The 14,069-nt window shown below is 39.0% G+C and overlaps 1 protein-coding gene across 1 annotated transcript; it reads right to left on the reverse strand.

Moving 5' to 3' along the window:
• Nucleotides 1-3: 3 nt before the first annotated feature.
• On the reverse strand, nt 4-13,404 carry efcab14 (EF-hand calcium binding domain 14). Its single transcript, XM_086083995.1, has 9 exons — nt 12,706-13,404; nt 7,659-7,807; nt 7,409-7,554; nt 7,131-7,229; nt 6,947-7,054; nt 3,104-3,256; nt 2,698-2,782; nt 2,021-2,149; nt 4-1,392 (listed from the first exon to the last, which is right to left on the reverse strand). The coding sequence occupies exons 1-9, from the start codon at nt 12,879-12,881 to the stop codon at nt 1,220-1,222; spliced, it is 1,218 nt and encodes a 405-aa protein (XP_085940121.1). The 5' UTR covers nt 12,882-13,404; the 3' UTR covers nt 4-1,219.
• Between the last annotated feature and the right edge of the window lie 665 nt (nt 13,405-14,069).

Here is a 14,069-nt window from a genome sequence, read left to right on the forward strand (position 1 = left end):
AAAATCTTTTAACCGTTTATTCATTGATGCTCACACAAAAACACAATCGTATAGTAGCAGCATTGAGATCAGCGATGGTGAACCAGTCCTCCAAGTTCCATACTAAATAAACGGTAAATGGAGTGTACTTATAGATCAAATAAATAATTATGGTGTGAGCATATGTGGGTTAAAAGGCTGACGGTTCCCCACCCCTGATCTACACCAACACCTTTCAGAATTGCATTCCCAGCAAATTGTCCGCATTGTAGTTGACAATTGTCGCATTGTCATAAATGTGTACATGTTACATTATAAGCAACATGGAAAGCACAACTTAAAATAATATACAAGCTTTAAGATCAGTATTGTAAAAAGTCATCAAACACCTTGAACCAAATTTTTTATTTTTTTTTACATAGCGGTCATTTTAGGGACAATTCCGTAAATGCAACATTATGCTGCCTATAAAATGTGTCTTAAACGAGTGACGTCAGTGCTTGAACTACCTGTTAACACATTTAGCTTGGTGCATCCATCTCGGGTGGAGAACCTTTATTCTATTTTATCAAGTCATTCGTGGGCCGTACGTAATATGATACAATAATCAAAGAAGTGTTTATAATATATTGTAAGCATTCCTGGGTAATATGTTTTTGGCCCACATGCTGTTGGTTGCCCACCCCTGCTCTACTACATGCTATGCCTCTTTATTATTGCTACATAAATTCTTAGTGTTTCCAAGTGAACATAGCCCTTCAAATCTTGTTTTATAGGAAAAAAAAAAATAAGAGGGGAAAAAAAATAGAATCAAGATATCCGGATACATTAAATATACTGACTGACCAGGATTCGGATCAATCAAGTGTCTCAGTTAAGATAGGAAAGTGGCTAAAAACGAACAGGTTGGAAGAATCAGCTTCTAGTAGTCAAGTTTGTAAACATTCATAAAAATCTATAAATACATTTCACGCTTGTACCAGGTGAGAGCGCAAAGGGGGTTGGGTGAAATCTCAATGATTGACGGTGTGAATGACACTTCTAAGAAGGACATTCTGTAGCTGAATGGGTTAGAGCTCAAGTTTTAGGGCAGGAGCTGAGGTTGTGCAGAATTGAACAGAAATGGAAGAAGACCATCAGTTCACCCACACACAAAAAAAGTGCAGCAATTACAGAGACCTGCGCCAGACCCCGCTGGGCTTCCTTCAATACTGTTCACTGCTGTCTGCGGGTGACTCTCTCACACCCCATAAGCGGCTCTCAGCTCCGTCAGGGAGTACCTCTGGTCGCCGTCGCTGTCGAAACACCTCAGCACACGAGCTTTTGGGGCAAGTTGCCCGAGTTTCCTCCACAGCTCTTCGTACGTTAGGCTCGCTGCATCGCCAGTGACGTCCGCGAAGATTTCTTTCAGACCTTGTGCGCAAAATCAGGTGCTGTCATTTCTTGAGATGTTTTCTTTTTTGCCCAAAATGCAGGATTTGCATCTCATTTGCATTCTTAAAGGGGAAATCAACACCCTCACACACACAAAAAGACAATAATAAGTTCTATGCAGCCCCACTAATCTAAATATGGTATTCTGGTTAATACTGCATTAGTGGAATATGAGTTAAGCAGCAAAATCCAGCCGTTTTTAGCAATATCAGAGGGCGGCCATTTTGCCACTTGCTGTCGACTAAAGATGACATCAATGTTGCTCAGGGCTCAGGCAACAACCAATCAACAGCTCACGTGTTTTCTGAAGCTGAGCTGTGATGTGGTTGTTAGCCGAGACCTGAGCAACATTGATGTTATATTTAGTTGACAGAGAGTGGCAAAATGGCCGCCCTCCTGCTACGGATAAAAATGCCTGGATTTTGCTTTATAACTCTTATTCAACAAATGTTTGTCTTGTTTAGACTAGTGAGATCACATATAACATATTATTATCAAGAAATGTTTAGGGCTGACTTCCATTTTAAGTATTTTGGGTAAATGCTCAAGAAACCTTCAAACTTGGTTACTGGATTACAGCTACAACGTTTGTCGTCGTTTTACACACCTTTTAAAGTGACTCCAGGAAGGAATCGCCTCTTTTGGCATTTGATGTCGGTATTTCTCTTGTTGCGGTTCGGGGGCAGGAAGCGTGGGAGTCTGCTCGTCTGTGGATCAGGACTTGGCTTGGTGTTGTCTATCAAAATAAAAATGTATGGTAAGTAGGGGTGTTAGAAAAAAATCAATTCGGTAATATATCGCGATATTATAGCGCGCAATTCTCGAATCGATTCGATATGCGGCCGAATCAATTTTTAAACATAATTTTTTTATGGGAATATTCAACAAAACGTCTTAGGGTTAGGATTCACACATTAAGCATGGAATAAATTTATATTAATGGAACATTAAGCCTTAATATTTTATTTCAGTGTTGTTCTAACATGAAACAGACTGCAACCTGTTTGTTAAATGCAGTGGCTCAGTTATAAGCCTGAATTTTCAGATAAATAAAATTTCATACAAATCTTAGTGTACATGTACAAGTTTACTGATGAGTATTTTCTAAATTTGAGTACAAAATGTGTTTGCAATAATCAATTTATAGATTTGCATCGGGATTAATCGGTATCGAATCGAATCGTGATACGAATTGAATCGCCAGGTACTAGGCAATTCACAGCCCTAATGGTAAGACAGGTAAAAAGCAGGGATCAGTTTTATCCTGGGGTGGCAACGCAGCACCTGGTTTGGTTGTTTGGCTTTCGCTCATCTTCTCGGTCGTTTGAGGCCCGCTGCTGTTGGAGGGTTGAAATTCAGCGTCTTTCAACTGGAGAAATAGGGGGGGAAATAATATTTGGAAATATCTCAACACTGGCAGTGTTTGTGTTCATGTTTCTGGAATCTTGCACAAAAAAATTACTCTTATACATGATTTTAAAAATATATATACACAGTACAACCTCTAAGGTTGTACAACCTCTGACTTAGATATTCAAACATTTGTTTTCCAAATAAGAAATAGAGATCATGCATTTGTTTTTGAAATGTCACTAAGTACAAGATCAAATTTTAAAAAACAAAATTCAGAAAAAAGGGCATCTTGCCCTTCAGTGCGCGCAAATGTGACAAAGCCAAAGAAAAATCTCACGTTTTGTTTGGAGCCATTCTCCAAAGACGACACTCTGTGCTGGAGCTCGGCGACGCTTGACAGGAGCATGTGGATCTGCTCATCGCTCCACGTGTGGTGTTTGGCCTCCGTCTGGTTGGACTCGCTCACCACTTTCCTCAGGTCACTTATGTCCTGTTACAACAAACACACACACACACATGCATACATACTGTTACTATGCCTCTATTTTCTGCAAGGCTTTATAAAGGAGGTTCAGAAACTGCAAACGGGAGCAAACTGGCTCAAGAAGGAACATTTGTAATTTGGCTCTTAAATTACCGGTAAGCTTGAGGGAGAAATCAATGATTTTAGCATTTTGGCCAAGGCGGAGGTCTGCGCTCCACAAAGAACTTCCACCAGAAAACATGTGTCAAAAGATCAACCTGAAACTAAGCCAGCATCTTCCCATAAGCGTCAAGTCTCCATTGTTTGTTTCAATCGGACAAAACAGGAACAGTGTGAACACATTCCAAGTCTGCTTTACACCTTGTTGGCTGCCAAGTTCACAACACAAAGCAAAGCACAAAAATAAATAATCTCACACTCCCCAATGTCATAAGTTATTTACGAGCTGCGTCAAACGACTAAACACATGGTTACTATTGAGGCTGTAGTACAAAAAAAACGTGTTTTCATCATCGATTTCAGGCCAAATTTTGGAGTTTTTTCAAATGTTTGACCTACTTTTGTACTCAGAAAGTAAGCTCCTAAAATAGACTGGCACTTGGTCCATGCATTATTAATGAAAACACGAGCATGATGGCGCAGTGAAACGAGCCCGGTCTTAACCCAGTGTCTTCTGCAATGGAAACTGCACCCAAGGCACATCATGTATGTTGCATAAGAATATTGTAATACATAAATAAACATTGGCAGCACTTGGTTTGGGGATTGCAGCCTGCTGACATCTCGGCCACGCGCAAGCCCTCGTTATTAAAAGATTAATAGGCAGAAAGAGGACAGCAGCTGAGGAATGACAAGTAGAGCAGATGCTTCACATGGTGCAGTTACATGAGCACATTCAGAAAATCCTCCGCAAGCTATTATTTTTTCAAAATGTTAATATTTGATTATTGTGAAATTACAGCATTTTCCCCCTTGTAATAGATTTTTATTCTCAGAAAATTACATCATAAACTTGTAAAATTATGGAGTTTTCTCACAAAAAAGCCATTATGTTTATTTAATTGCTCTCATATTGCCATTTTATCATAACATATCCCCTTCTCATAAAATCGCACATTTTAATTGTGAAATATGCCGCAGTCTTGTAAAATTATTACATTTTTATCTGTCCCTTTTATTGTAAAATATTCTCACAACTAATTTAATTGGTGATTTTTTTTTTTTAATCATTAAACATTCAATAACTTTCATAAAATTCTGTTTTGTTTTTGGCTCTACTGGTATGATTCCTTTTGCTTTAACTCAGGGGTGTCCAAACCTTTTCATTTTAAGGGGCCCCATACAGAAAATCAGAAGGACGCAAGGGCCGCGTAATGTTATGAAGACAAATTGTCGTTAGTCCTACAAAATGGTGTGTTTTTGCATATCTAGAAAAGTGCTAGTTATATAAACCAATTTATTTGTAATAGTGGCACCTAATTTTTTTCAACACCCTCCCTTCTTACTTTGACCTTCCCGATTTTTTTGTTTTTTGAATTTTAACTGTGTCAAATGCCATTTTTAGTATATGTCACGGGCCACAGAAAATGGATAGCGAGCAAATGGCCCCCGGGCCGTAGTTTGGACGCACTGCTTTAGCTAAACTGAATGACAACTTTTTCACTATTCCATTAGTCGTTTCTTAATTGGCTTCAAATTATGGTTGCTTCTTGTCGAGGTGTTCAGGAAATGAAATCACTGGACAATTCATTAGGTGCACCAGCAGGGCTTACAGTAAAAAAAGATCCTGAGCCTGAACTTTTTACGGGGAGCGGTGGTGCAGTGTTCAACGGGCCAATTTGTTGTTCAACCGACATCAAGCCATTACTATTTAACTCGTCGCCGTGGATGGACTGGGGCATTTGGGAAACTCATGAAACGGCCAGTCCTCCCAAGTGTCAGGTCATCTCTTTCATTATCCATTTACTGCAATTTCTGGACTATAAGACGCTACCTTTTTCACTTGCATTCGACCCTGCGGCTAATACAAATGTGCAGCTTATCCATCAGATCACAAGGGGGCGCACTATAAAGGAAGCGCAAGAGTGTCAGACAGAGCAAAACAAACCAAGTGAGCCCAAATACAGCAAGAGAGACAGAACGAGAGCGAGACAATTTGCGGCCTTATTATGGGAAAAAAAGTAGTGGGAACCCCGTGCGGTAACATTAAAACATCTGCGGCTTACAGTCGGGTGCGGCTTATATGTATAACAAACTCGAGTATTCCCCAAATTTAGCTAGCGCGGCTTATAGTCCAGAAATGACTGTATATTATGTATAGTACAGCATAGCACTGCGTGTTGCAGTCCCCTCTAGTGCTACAGCTATCGAATATTTTGGTATTCAAACATCCTACAGTATATTCTATTGAATAATCAGGTATTTGGATAAAAAAAATATTTTCGCTTGGTGAAAGAACAATTATGAATACAGAAGACGTAAAAAATAAATTTCCACTTACTAATGATCGACCAACTTTCATTTATAGATAAACAACTTATTTATTTTTTTACTTAAATTTGAATTGTGCTTAACAGCACATTATTTTCCTCTCTAGAACGTTAGGGAGATTTTAGACAAATCTGTCCCCATGAATTTTGGAATGACCTAACGTTAAATATTAGACAACCACCCTCTCTACCCACTCTTAAGACTCATCTTTGTTCTTTGGCGTTGACTCGGCATGAGACTCATCATTGTTTCAATGTTTTATGGTGCCTGCTGTATTTTGTTATTAATTTATTTATTTTACTTATTTACTTACCTACTTGTGCTATTTTATTGACATGTCCATTTTCCCACTTAAGATAATTATGAATTTATTTGGTGTTATTTTTGTTTTACCCGTTTTTACTCCATGTACAGCACTTTGTGTGAAATGAAATTCCGAGACGAGCAGTTTTTGGTCTGTGAGTCAAAGTGAGGTCAGAACCACAGTTGTGATTTTGCCGACCGTGAACTGCCCAATTGAGTGAGCTCTGTTTTATTAAACTGATCTCCAAGAACGGCAACTGTGTCCGTCTGTCAGCATCAAAGTGTGCAATCATCACGTCGATTAGACTGCCTTTGAGAAGTAGTCCGATGGCTCTAGCTGCAGCCGTTAGCACCGTTAGCTAACACTGTAGACGCCCGAAACACTGGCAACATGCACCGTGCAATACAATGTAAGAGTAATTAAGTCTTCTTTTAGTGCCCTTAATTGGCGATCAAACGTGATTTCAGGACAAAGTTGTTTTGTTGACTTTGGTGGCAAAAGTTTACGCCGGCAATATGAACGGCAGGCACCGTTGCGCTGCGACAGGCAAAACACTCCGGGAAAAAAATTCAAAATAAAAGCATCCCTTAGTATTGCGCTCCACATATTACTTGGTATGGGAAGGTTTATTTTGAAGTTGGCCTTCTCTCCGCATTGGCGGTGTTTTGCCAAACGTGTCAAATATTCCCTAACATGTAAACTGTTTACTTTGCTGGATTTGTCGTTGTGCTGTTTCAAAACAAGACCAGCCCTACTCTGCTTGTGGTTGGCTCGTGGCTCTTACGCCGGAAATCCGGCACTGTGCCGGAGTACTTTAAGCCCTGCGCCGGTGAATTCTCCAAAGCTCAGCTACAAGTAACATGATAGTGTTAAATGAATACCTCATTTGTGTACAAATTTACCATTGTTGCCTTCAAACTGTCTGAATTCTTCTGAGTTTCGAGCGCAGTCTGCATGGTCTTCACGTCGTGTTGAACACTTGTTAGCGTGCTTCCGATCGTAGCCACGCTCTGAAATCCAGAGGGGGAAAAAACACCTCCGTAAAATAAACAACAACAATGAAAACATGTATTTTATAAACTCCACCTTTTGAAGTTCTTCCACTGTCGTAGGCAGGCTGATTAAATCGGAGGCCGATTTCAAATTGGCCTTTAAGTGGTTTACAGCAGAGTCCAACAAAGTGATCTGAAATGACATGTTTTTATTTATTTACTATATGAATTCATAATGCTTACCCTTTCATTTCTATTACAAGGGATGGGCAACTATTTTTACCTTACTGGGGGAAAAAAAACCTGTGTGTGTGTGTGTGTGGGTGTAACTCTCCTTACATCTAGTTGGACAACGTTAAAATAACAGCTAACCTTTCTATTGATGTCTGTGAGGTTGAACCACAGTTTGCTCAACCCTTTGTCTCCATTTTCAATGTCGTCAAGCTTCCTGTCCTTGTTTTTCAGGTCCTCGCTTAATTTTGGTATTTCACTTGAAGACGCCTTTTGGCTGGATTCCACTGTTCAATAAATAAAAATAAGTAAATCACAACAGTGTTCAAAGGGTTCAAAGTTCTATATGGCCATCACAACACAACAGCAGCTCCGTGCCAGAGGCTCTTACTCCTGCGTAGTTGTTCCTTCATCGAGTCCAGATCTTCCTTCAAGGCAATCTGCATCCAGATGAGTCCAGCGCAGGCCATGACACAGGCGGCGAGTATGATGAAAAGAAACAATGGGTAGCAAACAGTGCAGCATTGACTGTAACGTCGCCTGTGAGCAGACAAAAGCGGCAGCATGAGAAACACTGCAACGCTTCTTTAATTATTCATGGGAAAGATATTTTCAGAGGTTTGTTACGCCATGGGGATTGTATGTTTTCATTACGTCTTCAAAGCGCCATAAACTACAAAGCATTAGAGGGCCACTGAAGTGAACAATAACTTGGGATTGTTATGAGTACAAATGACATAAAACAGAACAATTTACAATATTATATAGGATGGGAATTGCCTAGTACCTGGCGATTTGATCCAAATTACGATTAATAGGTCACGGTTCGATTTGATACCGATTAATCCCGATGCGGATCCATATATCGATTATTGCGATTTTTTAAAACTTACATTTAGAAAATACTAATCATTAATTAAACATAATTGTATTGTACACTGTAAAATTTGGATGAAAATGTCTTTATTTATCTGAAACGTCTGGCTTATAACTAAGCCACTGTTTTTAACAAACAGGGCCCAGTTGTTCAGTTCTTGGTTATTTTAACCACTGTTTAAGCCCTAACAGGTGGTTAAATTCTTAACCCGCCGTTAACTAACCGGCTGTTAATTATGCGTTGTTCAAAACACAGTTAGTTACGCTGTTTGTTAACGGCACCGTCAAAGTTAACCATGCCGTTTAAGTCACTGGTTAGCACCGATATATCCCACAATTCCTCTTTTTGTTTACTTCCGGGTTGGCGAAAGAAATAGATACTATCCAAACGACCCCTCGCACTCGGCACAAAAAAAATAAGCAGGAACTTTTCTGCTGACGTTATTCAATCAATGGTTGAAGCAATTTAGGAGTTTTTGTGAAATATTTTTTTTTATTCATCATAAAAAAAATTCTATGTGTATTTTCAGTGAATATTTTGTGTAATATTTGTATTTTTGCCAATATTTTTGTAGCATATAATATTGCATGTTTGTCTGATTTTGTTTCTCATATTTGTGTCTAACAGTTGTATTTTTGACTGATTTGTCTTTTTGTATAATATTTTGGTAAAATGGTTTTGAATTATTTGTCGTTTTGTATTTACATACATCTAATGTGTGTATTTTTCATCTTCTATTTATAACTATTACTAATACTTGTAATTGTTCAAAATTAAAATTAATACAAAAATATATATAAAAATTTAATAATTAGCTGCTATTCACAATGGTGTTGTCTGTTGTCTGATTATTGACGTGAAAGCAAAGAGTTAACCACACTGTTAAAAAGTTAGCGGTGGTCCTTAGGTGCGTTAACTTTAACAGCATGTTAACAGCCGGTATAAGTAAAGTTTTGAACAACCGGGCCCAGGTTGCAATCTGCTTCATGTTTGAACAGCATTGAAATAAAATATTAAGGCTTAATGTTCCATTAATCTAACATTCTTCCATGCTTAAAGTGTGAACCCTAACCCTAAGTAAGACGTTTGTTGAATATTTCCATCAAAAAAATGTTTTAAATCGATTCTGCCGCATATTGATTCGATACGAGAAGTGCACGCTTTAATATCACGATATATCGCCGAATTGATTTTTTAACACCCCTAATATACAGTATATAACAAAACAAGGTATTATAGTGAAATTATGTCATTATCACTGCTCCTGCGTTGGGGCTGGTGTCCCGTCCCGTAGAGCCAACCAGGTGGGCCAGGCCCCTCCAATTCTGGCGGTCTTGTGCCAGCAGATCTGTATCCTTCATGGTAACTCCGTGTTGTTGGAGGTCGTCCGCTATGATGTCTAGCCATCGGGTGCTGGGCTTTCCTCGTGGTCGTCTTCAGCCTGCAACCTTTGGGTCAAACTTCAGAATGGCTCTTGTCGGGTGGTCAGGGGGAAGGCGAAGAACATGGCTGAACCAGCGGATGCGGCGTTGTGCAACCAGGCGGGAGGCTCAAGGCTGGTTTGTGCAGGCTCTAAGCGCTTCGTTGGAGATTCGCTGGGGCCACCTGATGTTCTCGATGGTTCTGACAGCCCTACTGTCAAAGCCATCTATTCTGTGCGTTGGTGTAGCGTGGTAAACTTTGGTTAAGTGGTAAACTTTGGAAGTGCGCCGAGGGCTAGTAGGATACTCCACAGTGATGAGTGGTGGACTGTGTCAAATGCGGCCTTGTGGTCTAGGAATCCAATGTAGAGATGCTGGTCTCTCCGGAATTCATAGACTTTTTAAATTATGTTATTGCTCCTAATATTGTGACTTTTGCCTCGTAATATATAACACTGCACACATTTTTATAACAGGCAATATGACAACTTCATCCTCATCGATTCTAACTTTTGTCATTTACATTTGGTCCTTTTAAAATCACACCTTTAATCTTGTATATATTGTTAATTAGGAGTGTGAATTGCCTCGTACCTGGCGATTCGATTTGTATCACGATTCATAGGTCACGATTCGATTTGATACCGATTAATTCCGATACGAATCTATAAATTCATTATTGCGATTTAAAAAAACTAACTAAAATATAGAAAATACTAATCAGTAAACTTGTACATGTACACTGTTAGATTTGTATAAAATTTATTTATTCATCTGAAAATTCGGGCTTATAACTGAGCCACTGCATTTAACAAACAGGTTGCAGTCGGTTTCATGTTTGAACAGCACTGAAATAAAAATATTAAGGCTTAATGTTCCATTAATATAACATTCTTCCATGCTTAATGTGGGAATCCTAACCCTAAGTAAGACGTTTTGTTGAATATTCCCATAAAAAATTGATGTTTAAAAATCGATTCGGCCGCATATCGAATCGATTCGAGAATTGCGCGCTGTAATATCGTGATATATTGCCCAATTTTTTCTAACACTCCTATTGTTAATGGTCAAATATTTAGACAATCCCTAGTTATTCTCTTATCAATTATATTTTTCTACAGCTTTATCTTGTAAAAAGGGCAAATGCTCTTTTAATAAAATTGCTAAATCATATATACAACTTGTATACAGCACTACTTTATTCTTAAAAAATGACAATTTATTTCTCATATTATAACTTTGCTCTCATAATATAATGCCCCTTGTCGGGTTAGGTAATAAGGCCTTTAAAAAGATGTTGATGTTTTTTTTCCCCCTTTTGTTTAAATAAAACAGGGATGTGATTTGACCAAAGTGAAATTATCTGAAAATTTAGCCGGGGGTCTGGGGGTCGCGGGCACTCAGCTAGGTCCAGAGCTCATGGGTTTTCCGTGTTTTTAAGTACTTTCAATGCACTCAGAAGACAAAGAAACAGACAAAACAACAGCATAAATTTTCAATGTATATTGAATTATCCCATATAAAATTGCAGTTTTAGTCAACTCAAAATCAGTCACATTCAAAAACATTGGACTGCCTTTGCTTTTAAAAACTATCACTGAGAATATCATCATATATATTTACCATGCAATAAATCATTTAATCAATCATTCTTAATTTAATACATAATGCATAACAAAAACATAAAATACCTCATGCAGCAAGCTCTGGTAAAAACACAATCATGCATTCGTCGAATGCATGATTGACTAAGATCATCTCTGTAACTGCATACATCAAGACAGTCAACATATTGAAACCTGAAAAGTGCAAACATGCAGCATTCATTTGAGTTTGTGTCAATGATTAACCATGTTAAATATTTATGGCCATTTTTATTAGGTTATAATATTTTCGAAAATTTGATTTCGATTAATTTGAAACGTTTACCACCGACCTCAAAATTCACGACTCTGTCAGCAACTGGTACAGGTTGTTGGGGTGGATCACGTCTCTCTATTACCGCTTCCGATTGTGATGTCAATAAGGGATGGAGGCCGTAAAGTTTTGGAGTTTTCGTTTGGGCGCCGAAACTTCCAGCGATGGAATAATTTGTTCTTGACTGGAGTTCTTTCACGTGTTTTTTACTCTTTGCGTGACTTTCAAGAGCTTTGAAACCTCTCCCACCATAGTCAATGGTATCATGGCACCAAATGCAAAGCGCTTTCCCGGCACGATCGATCTTCCGAATAAAGTCACTCAACAAATTCGTCACAGTCTTCTTTCCAACATTTGTAGATATATCCTTCTCTAACCAGTCCCATCGAAACTTGTTTTTTACGATCTTGTCAATTTCCTTAACTCGCGGAGCATCTTTGCGTTCGATCACGGACATCTTTCTTTAAACACCCGGCAAAAACGTCTGAGAAATGAACAATGGCATACTCCTATGCCTTTATAACAAGCGCGTTTATTGGTCAACACGGAGACTTCAGCCAATCGCAAGATCAGTTTCATTTCAGTTACGGAAACACTAAAATGGAACGCTGTTGAGAGACGAAATCGGATTTTTTACCACTTAAAAAATTGTAACATTTTATTTTTGGAGATAAAAAAAGCGGAATTCCGCGAATTAGCGGAAAAATCACATCCCTGATAAAAGCAAATGACTTTGACATGATTTAATTGAGAGGTTAAAATAAGACAAGGTTGTTTGTGTAAACAAAACACATCAATGGAAATACATGTTGAACTGCGGAAAACATCTCAAAAATATATAAATAAATAAAAGCGAATTACATACATTTTTTAATTCTTTATTGTGTTTATTATTATTATTATTACATTCCGACTTAACTTGTGTGTAATTGTGTATTATTGTTCTGTAAAATAACTCTAATATTATACAAAATAAATAAATAAAATGGTGAGATATTCTGAGCACTGTCATAATTTTTTTTTTTAACATTCCCACTTAATTGTGCTTGTTCTTCATTTTTAACAATTATTTTATTTTGGCGCTGTCATGTGCTAATATGCTTGTGACTTATGTATGAAAGGACTGTTTACACATAAGGTTCTATAACAAGAAGTCCATGTTGTCCAGTATGCTAAATGTTGCAACAAACATGAGATTATTGCCCCAAAAAGTGATCACTTACTTGCCAAAGCTAGCTCCGCTGCTCATGCCGTTGAACTCGTCGTCCTCCGAGCTGGAGTCTGACTCCGAATCCGGCGGCTCGGTTCGGAGAAGCCGGTGACCGGAGCCCTTCTTCGCCTTCTTTCTCTTGCTGTCCCCGAGTCCGATGAGGGCGTTGAGCTCCTTCCTCTTCTTCATTTTCTTCTGAGGGGTCAGCGAACCCGCCGCACTCGACTTAAAGCCGACTAAATCCAATGTTTTGTCCAGCTTGATGGCTGACTTGCGGTTGAAGCTAAGCTAACGCCAGAGTTTTAATCACGGAAAGAAGCCGGGGGGAATAAACACACCGGACAGCGCCGGTTACTCTGACAGACAATTACCTCGAGATTGTTATTAATCGAGTAACATAACCATCATGTTAATTAAAATCCTCGCTTCCGGTAACTTGAAATGCTAGCGCTCGTATAAAAATTTCCGGATGGCTAACTCGGCTACATTTGACACCTTGCTAACGCGAGCGAGCACTACTACAAGTGGCTCACGTTGACTTAACGGGAATCAAAGTGACTCGCGCCGGTGACGACCATTTTTGTGTCAATGATGGACGTATGCAAATAGAAACGCCATATTAAACGTCAAAATTCTAAATTTGCTGCGACGTCTTTCGAGACGTCGTTCGGCCTTGCTGCATGTGCAGTAGATTGTTTAGGTGCGACGTTCCAGTAAGATAAAACCTGATTGGTGGAGTGATCAGCTTCCAACTTCCTGTGTTTCACTATAGCCCCACCCACCTCCTGCAGCGTTTGGAAGTCAACTCACGGACACGGAACACGCACACTCATCTCCAGCAATTAAAATGAGAAATTCGAACAATTAGAAAGGATAACTCAAAAACTAAACCAACTTTTTTTTCTCTGATAAGCTATAAACTCATGTCTACAAATGCTGTTTACATGTCCTGGTCATTACTTTGATATTTTAGTTGAAATTTTAAATTTGGGGCAGAAACCGTGTGTTTGGCCCCATCTTCAGGTAACACACTGGGATCAACTCAATTTGGCTGTTTGTCCTCTTAATACACGAGGCAATGCATACTACGTCACTTGTTACGCATGACGTATTCGTCCCCACCGCCAACAGGCTCATTCCCGTACACGCCTCCTTAAACGGCTTCTTAGCAAGTTGCTGTTGTCAATCACAGCCAGACCACGCCCATTCGCAACCCAACGGTCCTCCAGGCAACACCCCCTTTGAGCAAGAGTCTGACTTCCTGTTGAGTTATCCTTTATTAAAGTATCTAACCTTAACTAGCGAAATTTTATAACTCAAATGACTGTTGGTGTTGCGATAAATTAGATGTTAATTGGACGTGTTTGGTGAAGGGCC

The sequence above is a fragment of the Leptonotus elevatus genome, chromosome 1 (assembly GCF_054856555.1).
Source record: "Leptonotus elevatus isolate MCC_2025b chromosome 1, RoL_Lele_1.0, whole genome shotgun sequence".
NCBI lineage: Eukaryota > Metazoa > Chordata > Actinopteri > Syngnathiformes > Syngnathidae > Leptonotus > Leptonotus elevatus.